This window comes from Emydura macquarii, unplaced genomic scaffold, assembly GCF_026122565.2.
Source record: "Emydura macquarii macquarii isolate MOO-44397 ecotype Brisbane River unplaced genomic scaffold, CSIRO-AGI_Emac_v2 contig_71, whole genome shotgun sequence".
In the NCBI taxonomy this organism is placed as follows: Eukaryota; Metazoa; Chordata; order Testudines; family Chelidae; genus Emydura; species Emydura macquarii.
The window spans coordinates 5,181,089-5,199,423 of NW_027130208.1; the positions used below are offsets into that span (position 1 = coordinate 5,181,089).

General features: G+C 47.1%; 1 protein-coding gene across 8 annotated transcripts in view; it reads right to left on the reverse strand.

Moving 5' to 3' along the window:
• Positions 1 to 18,335, reverse strand: part of ADAMTS9 (ADAM metallopeptidase with thrombospondin type 1 motif 9) — a 133,940-nt gene that overhangs the window by 52,898 nt on the left and 62,707 nt on the right. For all 8 annotated transcript variants that reach the window (XR_010918582.1, XR_010918584.1, XM_067541751.1 and 5 more), the window contains 12 exons: positions 17,696 to 17,862; positions 17,454 to 17,583; positions 16,703 to 16,829; positions 12,733 to 12,943; positions 11,502 to 11,666; positions 9,867 to 10,031; positions 8,749 to 8,868; positions 4,123 to 4,227; positions 3,820 to 3,987; positions 3,302 to 3,589; positions 2,350 to 2,511; positions 1,540 to 1,716 (listed from right to left, as the gene is read on the reverse strand). Coding sequence is in view for 6 of the 8 variants with exons in the window: in XM_067541751.1 (XP_067397852.1) it covers positions 1,540 to 1,716; positions 2,350 to 2,511; positions 3,302 to 3,589; positions 3,820 to 3,987; positions 4,123 to 4,227; positions 8,749 to 8,868; positions 9,867 to 10,031; positions 11,502 to 11,666; positions 12,733 to 12,943; positions 16,703 to 16,829; positions 17,454 to 17,583; positions 17,696 to 17,862 (1,985 nt within the window). In the remaining 2 variants the exon portion in view is untranslated. The remainder of the gene's footprint in view (positions 1 to 1,539; positions 1,717 to 2,349; positions 2,512 to 3,301; positions 3,590 to 3,819; positions 3,988 to 4,122; positions 4,228 to 8,748; positions 8,869 to 9,866; positions 10,032 to 11,501; positions 11,667 to 12,732; positions 12,944 to 16,702; positions 16,830 to 17,453; positions 17,584 to 17,695; positions 17,863 to 18,335) is intronic.

Sequence of the window (18,335 nt, forward strand, 5' to 3'; positions counted from 1 at the left end):
AGTGCTCAGCTCATTCACTTTTAGCACCAACTATCAGTATAAAAGTGATACATTAGCACCTCACATTAAATATTTCATATCACTGTCCCTGTCATGATGAAGCACCATGTAAATACTATTCTGCAGTTTTATGGCTATCACATCATTCACTGAGGTATGATAAGAAAAGATTAGAAATGTTACCAAAACACATCCACAGAAACTACAGTGACGTTAAACTCCAGCAATGTGACTTTTAAAACCATAGTGATTAAGGAAGTCAATATATTACAGAAATTATTTTATAAAGTGCTTTTGAGTCAAATTACCTTTAAAAAGCCTTCTTTCACTATGTTCTAACAAGATGTACAATACATTTTGAGACGTGTTTGTATGGTCACATCCACGGTTTTCATTTTATCTAGAGAGTGTCCGAGTCCCGCACTCGCGTCAGTGTAACAGCACCTGGGAGCAGCCAGCCAGGAGCACTACAACTCCACCTGTCCATGGGCGGAGAGGGCCTTTTTAACAGGAAGTCAGTATTATTCTGTGCAGCTCGCCTTGCAAAGCAGACAGATCCCACGCTGGGCAGGGTAGAATTTTAAAGCTACAGGAAGATATAGAGAGGCCCAGATCATCCCCCGCATTAGAGCCACATTTTGCACTGCTGGAGCCATGGGCCGGTCACCCCAGTGCAGGAGAATCCTCCCGTAGGACAGAGCCAGCATAAACTGCTCCTATTCCATTCCCTTCCCAGAGGTTGGAGAGAGAAGATGGCCTAAGGTAAGGGGGCTTCCCTACCTCCGGTTGATCCCTGACCGCCATACAAGTCCCATGGGGCGCTGCTGGCAGCTAGTGTAATTTAGAGCAGTGGTCCACGGATCAGAGAAATATGCATGGGTAGCTTAAAGCCACTTTAGGCATGGCCCTTAGTCAGTTGCACTATGTGTTCCACAGCTGGGAGTAAGGACATTATATGTAATACGTACAAACACACAAATACATCTGCTTGTACACCTGCATGTATACTACTGTAGGAATGTGCGTGTGTTTTCTGGATGGGTGAGTATATATTTATAAACAAATACATACACACCTATACTTGTGAATGAGGGCAATGGAGCACCAGAATTCTCCCATAACGATCATTTTTTTTTGCAGAGAAAATGCAACATGTGCACTCATAAGTGCACAATAACATTTTAATATTAAATATAATCAAAACTTTCATTTTAATTTAAGTGTACTGCTTAAATGCCAGGTTTTAATTTGCACGCAAAGAACTCAGTCATAACCAAGACTCATAATGCATAGTGCTTGCCATGTAATAAAACATACCAAGTTGGTTATCTAGCAGAAAGTGCCTTTAAATGAAAGGAGTTTAGCTTCCTAGTGTAAGCCCTTCCTGAATGTGTGTTATTCTGAATATAGTGTAAATAATCCTCTTTAAGTGCAGTTTTATGACACAAAATATTAACACCTTGGCTGTAAGCATATTCGGTCTGTTGTTACGGAACATCTATAAAAAGATTCACAAAGATAAATATTTTATGGTCGTACCGAGCTCCAAGGACCAGAATTCCAGGCAGCATCTCTAGGACAGTCCTGAATATTGCACTGCTCACGGTCTGGTGGTTTGTCGAGAATTTCACAGCTCAGGTCTGTAAACCTTTCACCATTCGGGCGCTGGCATACTACAAGCCTTGTTCTTGTCCCTGCACCACATGACTTTGTGCACTAGTGAAAGGAAATCAACAGAGAACGGAGTAGTTATAATCTCAGTAATTTACATAGTGAACATTGTCTGAGCCAACCCCCATTAAAATCAATGAGAGTCTTTTCAGTGACGTAAGGGAGGGTTGGGAGAAGCCTCAGAAGAGGGGGTTCGTATTTTTTTAAATGACAGTCAAGAGTTTCAGAAGGCACCAGAGATTTTGGATGCCACAATTTTTGGGTGCTCAAAATTAGAAAAATTAAATGGGACCAATTTTCAGAAAGTCCTGAACATCAGCCCTCGAACAATCAGTGCTTTTGTAGACATCTGAAGTCGGAAACTAAACTCACGAGTCACTAGAGCTGGTTGGCATAATTCAAATAAACTCACTTGTCCGTCCACAAATGGCCTTGTTTAAATAGAGAGTTTTCAAAATCTGTCATTGTCTGGAAAAGTTTCTGTGGCATATTTCATTGAAAACATTATCGGAGACTTTCCAGAACTCGTTCAGTTCCCAAGAACTCACTTTTCGGTAAATGAAACATTTTGCCGACCATTGCCAGGATCTTTTTTCCTTGCGTTTTTCAACTCGCCCACAACTGAAAACCTCGGCTTGTGTCTCTGTAGAGAAAAGGAAGGGCTAACTTGGCTCTTACCTCTCCCCAGCTTCCATAAGCCCACTGAGGGCAAGGGCCGGATTCACACGATCTCTGCTCGACGGGTTTTGCCTTCTCATCACAGTTACTGGCGGTATATCCGTTTTCATCCTGGCATACCACAACCCGCCGTTGGAATCCCCCAGCACACGTACTGGAGCACTGCAAAACACAATCACCCAGGGCGCCGTAAGTCCAGCATTGCCTCGCTGTCACAGGCTCTTCCGAAGACCCATGGTGTCAGAACACACAGCTGCAGGCATGCGCTCACGCACCAGGAAGCGAAAGCCCACCTCTCTCCAAGGGAACTAGAGCTAATAGACAAATATACAGTCTATGGTGTTAACACAACTAACCTCCTTTTACCTTTGCGGCCTACATACATCAAGCAGAAAAGCCTATTGTTATGAGCATTAAATCTACACCAGGCCCCAGTTCAGTCCAGGAATTAAGCATGGTCGTAACTTTAAGCACACAAGCAATTCCATTGACTTCAAAATTACACCCACCCCTCGTCACCTTGCTGAAGTGGGACCTGAGTGATGTACTGGTTCAGATTTTGTTTAGGGGAAAAAAAAAAAAAGAATGAAAGGCTCAGTTGTGTTGTCGCTAGCACTTAGCAAGAAGCAGAGCTGAACTGGCCCAGGAGAAAACTGGGAATCAGACTGTGTCTCAGAGGCACTGTCTGGGCCCTACTTTAGCACTTTGCCTCAAGGGAAGTGATGTTGCCAGCCCTACGCCTGGCACAGATGACTTACCCTGCCGTGCCTGCTGGTGCTTTGGAGGAGCGGAGCTTAGAATCCAGCTACGTGCACGGGCAGAGGCATAGAAGTCTCATAGAGCCTGGAGTCACATGGCTAGTGATTGCAGGGGCGTGAGGTGGTACCTTGTTGCACATTTGTGCAGGAGAAAAAGTTCACAGTTTGGCCTGAAGTGAAAAGCTGACACTTACGGCGCCCCATGGGCCAATTCTCCATTGGTTGTCTCCTGCCACGGGCACGGGGCCTGGGTTCCGGTTTGGATTTCCCCCTGCGTGGGGTTTCGGCCGATGCTCTGGGTATGGGAAAGAGTAGATTGGCCTGTCGTGGTCATCGGCATTCTGACAGGAAGACACAGAGCAATCCTGGTCCGTTGCCGGGAGATCATCTGGATCGCATTCACTTCTATCGACCACCTGGTCACTGTAGTTCACGCAGACCACTTGCCGCGTTGCCTTACCTTGGCCGCACGTCACCGAACACTGCATTGGTAAGTGGAAAATAAGACACTCTCATTCCCAGCCTCGAGAGATGCTTTTTAAAACAAAACCACTGGCCAATAAAAAGGAGTTTAAACATCTTAACTTCTCTGCCTTTACCCTCAGAAACACATTGGATGACAGAGTACATGAGAAATGCATGAAATAAACTGCAGAAACAGGCTATAACAAGGTGCGCGGATTACAGTGTGGTAAGAAGTGGATTTGCTTACAGAACTCCATTCCAAAGCTTTCCATTGTCCGCATGGGGTTACAGCGCACACTTCTGTCGCTGACGGCTTAGGGAGGTGAAAACAGGCGGCTTCATCGGCCACTGAGCCTTGATCGTCACGACAGCTGACATATCTCATTCTGGTGCCTTTCCCACATGTCATCGAGCACTAGGAAAGATCAACAAGTAGTTTGGTGAGAAGTCATCTCCTGTCGCACAATGCCACAGATTCTGGGATAAAAATCAAACCAAATATAAATAAAAACATGTCATCTTATGATGTAATCAATCACGACACACTTACAGGTGTCCAGGATCCAAATCTCCATTGTGTCCTGTGCATGCTGGGCATAGATCTTTTTGTTTCTGGACCAGCTGGATGGAGAGGACATGCTGCTATTTCACAGTCCTAGCAAACGAATGAGAAAAAATGAAAAAAAACCTGGACTATTGATTTGCAGATGCTCCGGGTAAATAACCTCACCAATGTGGTTAAGAAAGAAGGAAAAATATACTGTGCCCTAAAATCTGTTATTTACAAACTCTTCACTTTAATGGAGGCAGGCTCCCGCTTTCTGATCATCATGACAGAACTGAAAAATTTGAAATCGATATATGGGGGGAAGGGAGAAGCTGACAGCAGAATTGCACCTAGCTTTTGATTTGCCAGTGTCCTCAAAACTACCAAACCTCACAATCATATGTCATCTGCAGACAAGACCAAGAACTTCGAAAGAGAGGAGTTTTGGGGACAAGAGTAAAGGCAATAGGAGTTAGGCACCCAGCTCCTAACGATTTTCCATGGCAGTTGGGCTATTAACACCCTCCGGCACTATTGAAAAATACCAGCCAAACTAATTTATTTAATCACATGAAAAAACTGGATCTGGAGCAAAAGTACTGATCACAAATCACACTGGTTTTGGAAAGAATGAGACAATTTTTAAGCTTCCTTCTATATGTTCCAAATAGGGAACTGTCTGGTCAATGACTTATGCCACTTTCACTAAGGCTTGGTCTACACTGCCGGCAAATTTCGGCGGCAGTCGACGGGAAATACACAAGCTACGTGGTGTCACTTGCGCATCTCCCGTTGACTTCCTAACTTCGATTTACCGCGGCATCCCCACTACACTGCACTGACTGGAAATGTCCTCTGGTTGATGCCACGTTACTCATTTTGCAGCGGTGGATTAACGCCGTCAGCTTCCGGATCGATTGAGCGGGTCTCCAGGGCCACTCAGCCCGCAGAATTGATCCGGCAGCACCAACAATGGCGCCATCAATGTAGACATACCCTCAGTCTTTCAGAAAGCAGTGTGGCCTAGGGGATGATGCACTGGACTGATACTCAGAAGACACAGGTTTTTTTCTGAGTTTGGGTGCGGCGGCATCCACCACGGACAGTGGACGTAGCAGTTAAACGTACAGAGGAGTATGTGGAGGCGGATTTGCTCCGGTGAGAGGGTCAGCCGATCCAGGAACCAGGGCGGGGCAGGAAGCCTCGGGAACAGACCCCCGGGAAAGGTCCAGAGCAGAAGAGGGAGGAAACCAGAGGTGCTGCCGGTGGAGCGGGGCAGCGGGTCTGTTGGCAATGCAGACGGCCAGGGCATAAGAAAAATGACTGCCCGCCGATGGACTGTGGCTATGCTGAGTTCTGTGGTTGGACTGAGGATGGGGGGGCGGGGAAAGGGGCCGAGGCTCTCCACCATCCCCGTGAGAGTGAGGAGGATGGCCTGGAGGGGCAGAGTGGACACGACCTCAGTTTGCGAGCTGCCCTGAATAGGGGCTGAGGCTGTGTGGCCCTAGCCTGGGGCTGTTGCTGTATATAGTTGAGGGTGGGGAAGCTGGTAAATACAGAGCGCCGGTGGGAACACGGAGCTGACGACTGTGCATGGTTTGAGGATCTGACCAGCAGAGGGGCCTGTGCGGACGGGCTACAGCACCTCAGTGGAGCCGCTCAGAACTTTTCACTAATAGTGCCCAGTGGGGGTCGCACACGCATTCCTCATGTCCTCACGCTCCCCCACTCTTGAGGGCATAACACGCTCAGCGACCCCACCTGCCTTTAGTTCCGTGACTGTCCAGAATCTATATTTGTAAGACTTGAACCTGTGGGGAAGGAGTCGGCTTGTGGGATGCACACGTGCAGACATCTCACACAAAAGTCATGGTGACTGTATGACAAATAACTGCTCGTTCTTCCAATGTACCTCCGCAGAACATGCCCTGTCTAATGAGGATGTCTAGATACCATCATACCATGACACATGACCCCCATGATTTGGGGGTAGGACTAGACTGTGATTCTGTGGTATCCTATCGTTCTGAACTGGACGTCTGATAAATTGAGGATTGGACGATATCAGAAGATCTGAGAAACAGAACTGGTGAGGCCGGGCAGGAACTATCAACATAGCTTGAGAGCTTCTTCTTGTTTTATCTCCCTTAACGTCTCTGGAATTAATGGAAAAGGAAGGAAAGCATACATCAAATGGTGTGATCAGCAGATCATGAAACATGCTGGGACTTTTTCCTGCTTCAGAACAAAATATTGGACACCTTCTGTTCTGATTTGAAGTGAACAAATCTGTTTGGAGAAACTCCCACTCTTGGAGGATTTTTACAATAATGAGATTTTTAACTCCCATCCATGGGTCAGAGTCACCTTTCTGTTTAGAAAGCTCGCCAGACCGTTGCTCTCTCCTGGAGAATGAAGGGCTGTCAGATTGACTTAATTCTGATACGCCATTCCCACAGAGACTTATGGGATTCTTGACACAGAAGGTCTGATCTTGCATCTTCCTGCCTGTTTATGGAACTGTCCTTAAGACCTGGGGAGTGGAGAGTCTTTGATCAGCTGTAGAAATGCCTCAATCTCAGTTATAGTACATTTACGTTTTAACATGGATTCCCATTGAGAGCAAAGGCCATGAGCCTGAACATGATCTATACATGCTCTCCATCTCTTCTTAGATGCAGCTGTTATCCGAGTTCTGGATGGTATTGGAGAAGGAAATGGTATTCCTGCACATCCATTTTGTTTAATTCTTCACCATGCCGTAGAGGTCAGAATCAGAGCTGGAATCATCACCCTCAATGACACGGCATGAATTTCTGGTTGGTAGATTGGTTTGATCCAAGTTTGAAAAGGTTCTGAGATATAGTCTGGCAAATGGAGTCCCAAAAGCACACGATGCCATATGGCCTAGAAGTTTAAGACACATCTGGACTATTGTTTGACAGCAATCGTGAAGGTGGAGGATCAGTTGCTCTATTATTTGAAATCTGTCTGATGGCAGGAATGCTCTTGCTGCTACCGTGCCTAGTAATAAATAAATTCTATTGACTGTCTCGGGTTCCGCGGTGCGACAGCAATACAAACAGTAAATAATTAAAATAGTAACTGACAGTCTCTGCTCCAAAAAGTTGCAGTGAGTATTTCACTGCAGGACTGGCAAGCCAATATTTAGGGGTGGAAGGACAGTCTAATGGATAGGGTACTTGACTTGGACTCCGGACACCCGGGTTCAATTGCTGGCTCAGCCAGAAACCTTCTGCCTGACCTGCTCTGGCCATCAGTGTCAGAATCACTGGGTGGCCAGCTGAGGTAAGAGCAGATGAAGGCTGGACCAGGGGCTGGCTAGGGTGGAAACAGGTGTGGGCTAAAGCAGGAGCAAGACCTGGCTGGAGCAGGAGCAAGGGCCATTTGTTGGAACTGCTAAGCAACGGATGCATTTTTTAGGATTGCCATCTTTCTAATTGCTGGTAACTGGACCCCCGAGGTCCTACCCCTGCCCCGCCTCTTCCCCCGAGCCATACCCTGCCCTGCATCTTCCCCGGAGGCCCCACCCCCGGCTCTACCTTTTCCCCCGAAGTCCCACCCACATTGCTCGTTCCTCTCCCCTCCCCCCCCCCCATTGCTCACGGGATCATCTCAAGGAGCCTGCCTGCAGGAAGGAGGCAGCCCTGGCTGAGCAGGGGCTGGGGCGCGTTAATGACCTGGTGCCTCCTCCTGCCCTGCGGTAACCAGACTTTTGATCCGGGTGCCATCTAGGGTTGCCAGGTCTCTGAAAACCCGGCACCTGGCCACCCTACGCACCTGGACACAGAAGCCAAAAGCTGGACTGGCTGGGTGAAAACCAGACGAGCGGCAACCCTAAGTGTTTCTGACCAGGCAGTGATGTTGAACAAACTGGACCGACAGCTTCCCTGGGGATCACCCGGGTGGGCCCTCGCCTATAGACTGGCTGACCCCTGGTTGAATGGAGTGGGGCCTCTCACAAGACTGGCTGGTAATTGTCTCTGAGGACTCCTCACCTCTCTGGCTCAGGGATGATTCAGCAGGCTTACTCAGGTTCAGAGGCTCCTCCAGTACGGCTCATCACACTTTGTTCCCCATCAGAGACGTTGGGGAGATTAAACCCATTAAACGAGTCTGAGGGCCTACCAAGCATGGAGATGGACAGATTTCTTGGCCAGCCGTATGGTAGCTGAAGCCTTTTAGATTTATTTCACTCATCACCGACGACCATCACAGTTCCTACCGGGGGATGCTTCCCGGTAAATAAATGACAATAGGAAGCTCACTGGGGCTTCGACATCCAAAACAGAGCAGGTGACGACAACGCTTGAGTACAGCTTCATATCACGGCGTACGTACAAGTTAAATGCTCACCATACCTGGCAGAAACGCAGACCTGCCCGCTGCCTGGTTCGCTAACAGAGAGCATTGGAGCAGAATGGGCACAGTGTACAAATTCTGCTTCTCTTGCCTGAGATCTGCCAAAACACACAAGTTGCCCACCAAGGGTGCAATTAAAACCCCCAGGCTGGCCGCCCATGCCAGTTGACACAGGCTTGCGGGATTGTTTAATTGTGGCTGGGCCATGACAGAATGAAAAGAGATGAAGATAAGTGTACCATTTACCTGCGTGTCCGTCGGCCTGGTAGCAGCATTGCACTCATTGTCATCCACTACTGACACATAGGCGCCGACAACACATTTCACTGCTCTCATTTGGTAGCCCTGCCCACACGTCACTGTGCACTGGTAGGGAGGGGAAAAAAAAGAAAGAGGTGCACATGACTGAATAAAGATTTGACCTGGAAAATATTAAGCAGGGGTAGTGTATTTGAAGCATATCATTTCTTTCACAACATCCACCAAAAGTAAAAAGCCTTTTTCTTCTACTTCAGTCATTTCAACTTAAAATTAGGTCACACTTAATTCACCGCTTCCGTCGGAATCCTGCATGCTTCATTTATCATCTTCAAATATGGATGTATGAGTGTTTAAATGATTTCCCTTTCTGTGGGATGTGAATTTAGTATAATCCCTGTCACATTGCTTTACATACAGGCTGTGCAGACTTCCAGTAACATGCCATGATCATGAATGAAAGGTATTATGCCGATCAGTAATTTGTGTGGTCTGGCTAACTCTTTTTAAAAAAAATAACTAAACCATAAAAGTGACAGCTGCGGTGGAAATCAGGAAGGCAGAATTCTCGGAAATAAATTAGCACAGATTGCTTATTTTCCCTGTGTGAAAATTAATTTGAAACATATAACAAAAATGAATGCAAGATTTTGAAAAAGCGCTGCCTAAAGTCAATGGGAGCTGCATTTATGAAAATAAGGCCTCTTATTATTAAAAGCAAATATTGTTGCCAAGTAGATGGAGCTCAGGCCTGGAATTCAGGGAAACTGCATCCTAGTTCCAGCTCAGCTGTTGGATGACCTTGGGCAAGTCACTTCATCCCCTGTGTGCCTCAGTTTCTCCATCTGTAAAGTGAGGCTAGTGATACTAACCTCCTCTGCAAAGTGCTCTGAAATGACAAGCACTGTATCAGAGCAGGTATTGCTATTATTTAGGTGCCTGAATATGGACTTTAGAATCTAAGTTTGGATTTTCCATTTTGGAAATTCTTGGCCAATCTACTATAAACACAAAAGAAATTTAGCACGGTCCTCCCACTGCTGTCAGCTTTACAACAATCGTCTATGAATACTAGGAGAAGAAGGGAATGGAGGGTCTCACATTACCTGTCCCCATGGTCCTACGTGCCACCCTGCACACTCCTGCTGCTGACAGGTCTGCACAGAATCTGGCTTAGCCTCAGGATCACAAAACCTGTCATGCAATCGATCTTCTCCAAACTGGCACCAAATCTGGCGATGTTTGTGCCCTTTCCCACAGGTTACCAAGCACTGCAAGGAGTATATCACAGAGGCAGGGTCAGATCCTTCGCTGGTGTCAGTGGAATTATGGTGATGGCCACCAGTAGAGAGTCTGCCCATGATGTTAAAAACCGACCGCAAACAGTCACCAAACAATTGTTTGCTTAGAGGTGTGTCTTTAATTAAGAGGAGTTGGTTGACAGCACCGACTGGAGCTTAAAAGAGAACTACTGGGTTCAAAACAATCACACAGTGAGGGTTGAAAATGATAGCAAATCAACGAGCATGGAGAAAAACCAGGGTTATTATTAATCGCCCTTTTTTGATAAATCAATGCAATTAAGGATGTACAGTACAACTCACACAGGATTTACTGGGCCGGATTCCGATGTAAACCTGGTGTAACACCACTAATTTCAGCTTTACAATCGTGAAAATTTTCCTGCATATCGCTAACACCCTTGTTATTTGTGACACTGTCTCCCTAGAATTTCTTAAGAAGTGCCAGAAAATCAAAGGAGCAAATTATGGCCGCTGTAGCGTGAGGGCCAAAACGGGAGGGAGGCAGAGGAGAAAGAGTGCAGGAAGCGGACACGCTTCTCCTCCTGGGAACATGGCTCATGTTCTTAGGAGCCAAACCTGGAAGGAAAACCAAAGTGCGTTCATTGAGGGTGTGTTCCTCCAGCATCTCATTTCTTGGACACCTGTGATAACATAACCCACGAAGAAGTGAGCCCCATTTGGACCAGAGTAGTCTTAGGAAGAACCTTCTCCACAGTCCTTTGCTTGGTTGCGTTGGAAGGTTGTTAACATCCTATTGCATTGTGTCGGGAAGGAATGAGCAATGAAAAGACCCAATACTAAACAGCAGCAAAGGCTGAGAAGGAAAAAAAAAAAAAGAATGGGGACAAATCGCACTCCCCAGCGTGCAGGCAGAGCTGCTGGGGTTTGCGCTCGTGGAGGTAGTGGGCAGGAATACCCGTCAAAGGCGACAGAACACCTGCGGGGCTGAAGTAACGCCTCGTTTCCCCATAGCAGACACCTGCTTTCCAGTAATGGCCAGTGGATCTGGAGTCATAGGACCAACGCCCCTGTTTCCTCGCATCTCCCCCTATCCTGGCTCCCACCTCTTCTTGTATGTGGGGGTGACGAGAGCCCCTGCACAGCAGTGTACTGCTACGCCCGGGGGTAGAGGACTCTGTGCAATAGCCCAATTCTTTTACTCCTTTTTCAGAGCAGAACTCCAGTGCTTCCACTGTGTCCTCCGAAGGGAAGGGATCTGGCCTTTAGTAGCCATGCACTAGTCATAGGTAAAGACAGGCCCAGCAATCCAGGCTGACTACCAAGTGCAGCGTTGCTGCAGCTGTGCTGGCTCCAGGATACGGGAGAGACAAGGCGGGAGAGGCAATATCTTTTATTGGACCGACTTCTGGGGGTGAAAGAGACCAGCTTCCAAGCTCCACAACGCTCTTTTTTGGTTTTAGACCCGCAGACACTTACTTCTGACCAGTCACCTGTTTTCCACTGAGGACACATGAAGTCACTACAACGCTGTACAATGAGCTTCTCCTGCTGGCTACATTTACTGTCGTCCAATACATCGTTAAGGGTGTTCACGCAGATGGCCCGTCGTCTCCTTGTACCACCCCCACAGCTTTTAGAGCACTGAAAGAAAGAGAAACTCAGTACACACACAGCAATTATTGCTCTAGGCCAGGCCAGTAAGTCTATCTACTCCTGCGTCCTGGACTAGATGCTTCGGAAGGAGATGCAAGACACCCTATAAAGAACAACTGTAGAAAAGCTTCCCCACAGGGTAAGTTTCTTCCTAACCCCAGGCAGCTGATGGCTGGCTTTGACCTGAAGTACAAAGGTCTGTCTCCTTCATGTATTCTTTTTTTAAATCTAACCAAGCTCAGTCACATCTTGTGGCAATGAATTCCAGAGTTTTATTATGGGTCATGCCAAAACCGAATTCTGCTATCAGCTTTAAATGTGTTGCCTTTCCATTTCATTCACCTTGTGTCTCTTTGCACTTATATTACGAGAAATGGTAAACAGCAGCAGCCTGATTTAACTTCTCTCTCCCAATCACTGTTTTACATCCTCTACCATTTATACCGAGGTGCCTTTCCTCCACTCGGGCAATTCAGGGTGGGTCAATACCAGAGTGATGTGAAGGGGCCTCAGTGTAAATGAAGATCAGGCTGCATAGCATTTAAAAAAATAAACCCGTTTACATGGCAATGCAGAAACAAAATCTTGGCTTTATTTCAGACTGCATGCACAAGCCACACACAAACTCTTTACTGCAGGCACTCCTGGTTGTGTGTGCAGAGTAAGGTCATGATAGGGCTGAGGAATGCAGGAAGCAATGGCTGTTGGGTTACTGGGCTGCTTCGGACATCTCTTGCCTCAGAGAACGTGCTGGAAAATCAGGGTAAGCGTCAGTGTTTCCCAGTTCTATTCCATGGCTACCAGTTTCACAGAACAGCTCCTCCATGGAGGACTAACCGCCTACACCTAATGCATTATTGCAGTGTGGGGCTTCAAAGCTCATAGCTGAACAGAGGAGGATTGCAGGACACTTTCCAATGAAACCTTTATTACTAAGTTACGCTGACCAAGTGCCGGCCCCACCTAAACATTTGACCGAGAGCTGCCAGGAATACACAGGCTGTAGGCTTTCGTCTGAAATAAGTCAAATTCATCGCTCGGGTGAGGTACTTACATCAGACCAGGCTGAATACCGCCATCCTCCTACGTTACAGTCCCCCACGCACTTTTCCCTCGTATTTGGTTTGGCTGGGCCATTGCAGAATCGGTCGTCAACTTTTTCTGTCTTCCCTTCCGACCGGCTGTACTTTGTGCAGTAGACCTCTAGCGTTCGGTATCCCAGCCCACACTGCGCGGTGCATTCACTCTTCCTAGCAATCTGCCATCTGGGCACAAAAAACGACCATCAGCAACTCTGCCATTTGTATGCCATCTAAAACAGAAAGCCTGGAAGAGCACAGCGAATACACCGGATTTTGAGAGGAAAGCGGAAGCAGAAAGGGTTGCTGGTTTTTAGTATCCTATGTGTATAATGTAGTTAGTATCACGTTACATAAAGAAGGAAGGAAGGAATGTACATTAAATATGCAGATTTTTAGCTCATTACCCCCACCACCCAAAGCTCTGCATCGTCAAAGTGCTCTCTAAAAAATTAGCTAATTACGCCTTGCATCAGTCCTGGGATGTACATCTGTATTATCGGCCCCTTTTTACAGATGGGGAAACCAAGGCAGTGAGTTTAAGTGACCTACCCAAGGTCACAGATAGAGTCAGTGGCAGAACAAGGATTAGAATTCAGGGTTTCCTGGATTCTAGGTCTGTGTTCAGACAGCTGGACTATGCCTCGTCCTCAGAAAACCAAAAGCTTTCCAGAAACGTGGTAGAAATGCATTAAATTGTATACGTCAAATGACTTACGATGAGAAGCTGAGGGAACTAGGCTTGTTTAATCTTCAGCAGAGAAGAATGAGGGAGGATTTGATAGCAGCCTTTAACTACCTGAAAGGGGGTTCCAGGGAGGATAGAGCTAGGCTGTTCTCAGTGGTGGCAGATGACAGAACTAGGAGCAACGGTCTCAAGTTGCAGTGGGGGAGGTGCAGGTTGGATATTAGGAAAAACTTCTTCACCAGGAGGGTGGTGAAGCACTGGAATGGGTTACCTAGGGAGGTGGTGGAATCTCCATCCTTAGAGGTTTTTAAGGCCTGGCTTGACAAAGCCCTGGCTGGGATGGTTTAGTTGGGGTTGGTCCTGCTTTGAGCAGGGGGTAGGACTAGATGAGCTCCTGAGGTTCTTTCCAACCTTAATCTTCTATGATTCTGTGAGTCTATGAAATGTAATTCCATGGAGCAGAACGCTTGAGCAAAATTTTCAGCCCTCTCAAGTGTAACTGAGCGACGTGTGCACCATTACAAGATAGATGATCCAAAGAAAGAGCTGTATCAGGGATTAAAAAGCACTCGCTCTCAGCTGGTGGGACTCTGGCCCTAGCATTTGCCAGGGGACTTCTACTGACCGCTGGCAGAGATGTAAAATTTAAGACAATTCATCTGAGAACCTCGGGGTTTCATCCAGCTTTCTGTTCTTGAATGCATTTTCCTCTCCACGGCCACATCCTCATGCTTCAGTCACCTTTCCCACCCTGAACTACGAGATCAGGCATCCTCCTTTAAGATCAAAATAGGATGCAAGAGTGCAATATGTGGGGCATTTTCTTCAGGAGACTGGAAGTGTCACCTCCATGCTGCCCCTGGTCTGGAGAACTAAAGTCCAGATGGTGCCGCTGGGCCTGGATGTTCCCCATGTGGTTGCATTAAACGTCTGTCCACATACAAGCTGTAGTTTTCATAAGGGGCCAGAGACCTGATTTGCACAGTTCCCATTGACGTCAGGGCTCAGGGCTTCTGAAAATCAGGCTCCAGATGTACTTTCCAGTGTTCAATACCTGCCTCGTGACTAACCCATCTGTGCAGGCGAAGGAGAATTTAATTCGCCTTCCTGGGATTCCTCACTCCATCATCTGGGACTAACACACTTTCCAATTGCTGCGCGTGTTAACTATCACAACATCACTGACTTGATATAAATGTTTCATTCAATCACGGCGTGCTGGAGGGGGATGGGTGGGAGAAAAAAGCACAGTCCAGTGTCCAGGAAACAGGAGCCCTGAGGTGCTATCCTTGGCTGTGCCACTGACCTTCTGGGTGTCCTTGGGGAAGTCCCTTCACCTTTGTTTCCCAGTCTTTGCGTTTCTTTTCTATTTAGCTTGGAAACTCTTTGGGGGAAAGGTTAGTCTCTTAACGTACAGTGACATGGTTCCTAGCACAATGGGCGCTAGATTTTGATTGGGCCTTCTAGGCATTACCTTAATACAATTAAAAATAAAATAATAATGAATAAAGAAATGCATGTTTGTTTGCGCCTAACGGCTTAGCTTTCATATGTGGTAGCGAGCAGTTGTAAGTGTTTATTCTCCCAGCCGTGTGCTGAGAATACATGCGGGTAATTGACATTAATGGATCTACACAGGCATTTAAGCCCATGCGTCAGAGAGGGGCTAGGGCCCAAGGCACTGAACAGATTTCATAGTTATTGGGTAGAATCATGGCCTTCCCGAGATACACTTGCTTATCTGGGAGCAGAATCTGGCCTTTTATACTTTGCTGAGGGTGTTCTCCACATTCCTCTCAAGAGTCCCCAATCCACACTCCTATCCTCTGCACATACACACATTCTTCTGGGTTTTATCCAAGCCCCCACCGTAAAGATCCTTCAGTGCTGACACCATTTTTCCAAGCGAGGACTGCTAGACTGGTCTCCCTTCATTGCTGCCTCTTCATCAGTCAGAGTGGCTAATGCTGTGTTGTCCCTTTCCCTGTAGGAGGTGCTCATGATCACTTGACTGCAATCTCACACTTTGCAGACCGGGCAGGACATGGCCCCGTGAATGAAGCCTGACTGCGTGAGGTCCTGAGAGCCCACTGAAGTTAGTGGGACTTGAGGACACCCAGCATTAGTTCTATGGGAACAAATTAATGTCCACTGAAGCCAATGGAAAGGGTCCCATTGACTTCAGCGGGCATTGGATCAGGGTCCATAGTAGAATCTCCTGTGTAGAAAATGCAGCGCTCCTCAACTTGGCCACAAGGCCAAACTCCAGTGGAGTAGCCAAGAAAATAAAATAAAGATCAGGAGACAATAACGCCTGAGTTACAGGCCGGTCTACGAACCTATTACTGCTTTTCTAACTTTCACAGGTCCCACTCCGGAGCTTCCACCTGTTGAGATGGCAACTGAGTAACCTTTCAGATGTTACCGGGACAGCCCACTCTCCAGCGACTGGAGAGGACCATCACCTTTTCAACTGGAATCTAGATAAAACTCAGGGTCTTCGCTCACGGCGGCGCTACTCTACGGAGCTTGCGTCTCTCCCGTGGACTGCCGCCAAAGTTTGCCGCCAATGTAGACCAGGCCTAACCTGGCTCACTTAACGTCTTCCCCACGCTCCTCTACACAACCTTCAGTTCAAAGGTGTAAAAGTCAAACAGGTCGAGAAATAATTGATTTTTTTGAAACAGTCGTTTTGGTTTTCTCCCCAGTAAATCTTTCACTGCACTGTAGCCGTAACCATTTCAAAACACACCCCACGGGCAGTTGTTCGGCTAAGGCCCTGATCCAGCAAAACACTGACAGCTCGTGAGTTATCCCACTGACTCCAGCAGGACAACTCACATGCGTAAGGTGCTTCGCAGGCTTTTGGGCCTCTGTTTTTTTTTACATTTGCAGACTGCTTCTCCTGGAGAGACAAGACCACCATTCAGTTCCTAGCATTTCTGGTCTGGTCAGGAGAGGAACCACAGGCATTTGCATCGTGTTTCTCCATTTTGCAGATAAAGGACGCGTCCCTTACAGTTAGTGCTTCTTTCACCACAGAAAGGCAAGTGAAGTGAAGAGACCAAAATATGTCCTTACTCCAAGAAAATCAGTGTGCACCATGAACTCTTGGCTGACAGTGGCAGCAATGTTATTGTCTGCTTCAGCTAGTGTAGGTCACTGGGAAATAAGGAACACAAAAGGCAGTGAAATGAAAGAAGCCTAGGCAATAAATACATGGTGTAGTGTGTATACACAACGTGCGTAGAGTGCACCTTAGTTCACATTCTGTGCTACAAGGCTCGGTTACTGGATCAGGTTGGGGAATTCGATCGCATCTTTGATCTGACACCATGAGTTGATCAGATTCTCTGGTACAAATGGGCTTCCTTTTTCGTTCCCCTAAATAGGAAAAAATACATTTTTTAAAGACATGTAGGAAAGCGATCCAATCTATTCCTCTCTCTCTCTCTCTCTCTCTCTCTGTTTTCAAAATAGCTTCTTAAATAAATTCAGTTGTGCTCTGAAAATCTATTTGATCAAGAGGGAAATGAGGTTACAGAGTACAGAGGAGAACTCTGCCTCGAGACCTCAAAAAGGGCCTGGCTTGTTTAGATAGACCTTAGTACAACTGGCAAATGAGAGAGGGGTAGCGTACAGAGGTCAGCAGACAGTGCTGCGAGACGGGAGCTCTTGAGCGCTAGCCCCGGCTCTGACATTGGCTCCCCTGCAGCTCTGGGAGTGACGTGGAACCTCTCTGTGCCTCAGTTTCCCCACTGCAACACTTCCCTACCCCACAAGGCTGTTGTGCGGATCAGTGAGTGAATGTTTGTGAAGCGCTTTGAAGAGGAGAAGCACTAGAATAGTGCTAAACATGCTGAGGTGGCATAAGATAGCACAGATCATTCCACTGCTGCAGCTCACGGAAACTCACATGATATGAGAAGCTCCGAGAAAGCAAATGAAAATGCATTTGTCACCACCACCAAAATCCAGAACGGATTTAAAATACCCCGAAGCACATACCTTGGCAAAGTTTACTGCAGGCTTGCCACGGGCCATAAATGTTCCAGTAAAACTGCTGCGGCTTGTCTTCAATCGGGACGTTGAATGTGTATCGAACATCAGGGTTATGTAAATTACCCACGGATAGAATCTGGGGAAAAGAAGGATACACACAGATAAACTGAAACCAGTCAGTATCGGTGTCATTTGAACTCACATTAAAGCCAGCCGAGGTGCGTTTACGTGAAGAAAGCGTACTTTACCTGAAGGACGATTTCTTGTTCAATGCGCTCTGTAGAATTAATCCTTTCAACTGTATTGTCTGAGCCACTGTATTCGATCACAGCATTCCCCACTTTGATTTCCCTTTTAAACATACTGACGACAAAGTCTCCATTTAATATGAAGGCTCCATGACCGTTGGATAATGCTGCATGAGAGGTACAAAAACGCACACTCACATAAGTGACTCACATACACCCATGCAATGTAGATTGAGTACTTTATCTGCTGGCCAATGTAGGCACATTTTAAAACTATGGGGCCAGACCCTCCACTGGTGTAAACTGATGTAGCTGCATTGCCTTCGGTGGAGCTCCGCTGAATTGCAGCGGCTGAGAAGCTGGCCCACGCAGTTTTAGAAACACTGTGCTGGGTGTCCGTGGGAGCGTAGGGAGGCTCCACATATCATGGGATCAGGCCCCTATGCTGGAGACACAGCCCCACGACTGAGCCCTGCAGCCAGCCAGCGGGGACAGGCGAGCCGAGCCAGTGACACAATTTTGCAGCTTTGGGGTTTTTTTGGTTAAAAACCCTTATTTCGATCACTACAAAATAAAGTTGCTTTTGGAGGCGGGGATCTGCTATAGTTTTCAAAGGAGGGAATGGGGAGCAATCAGTAGG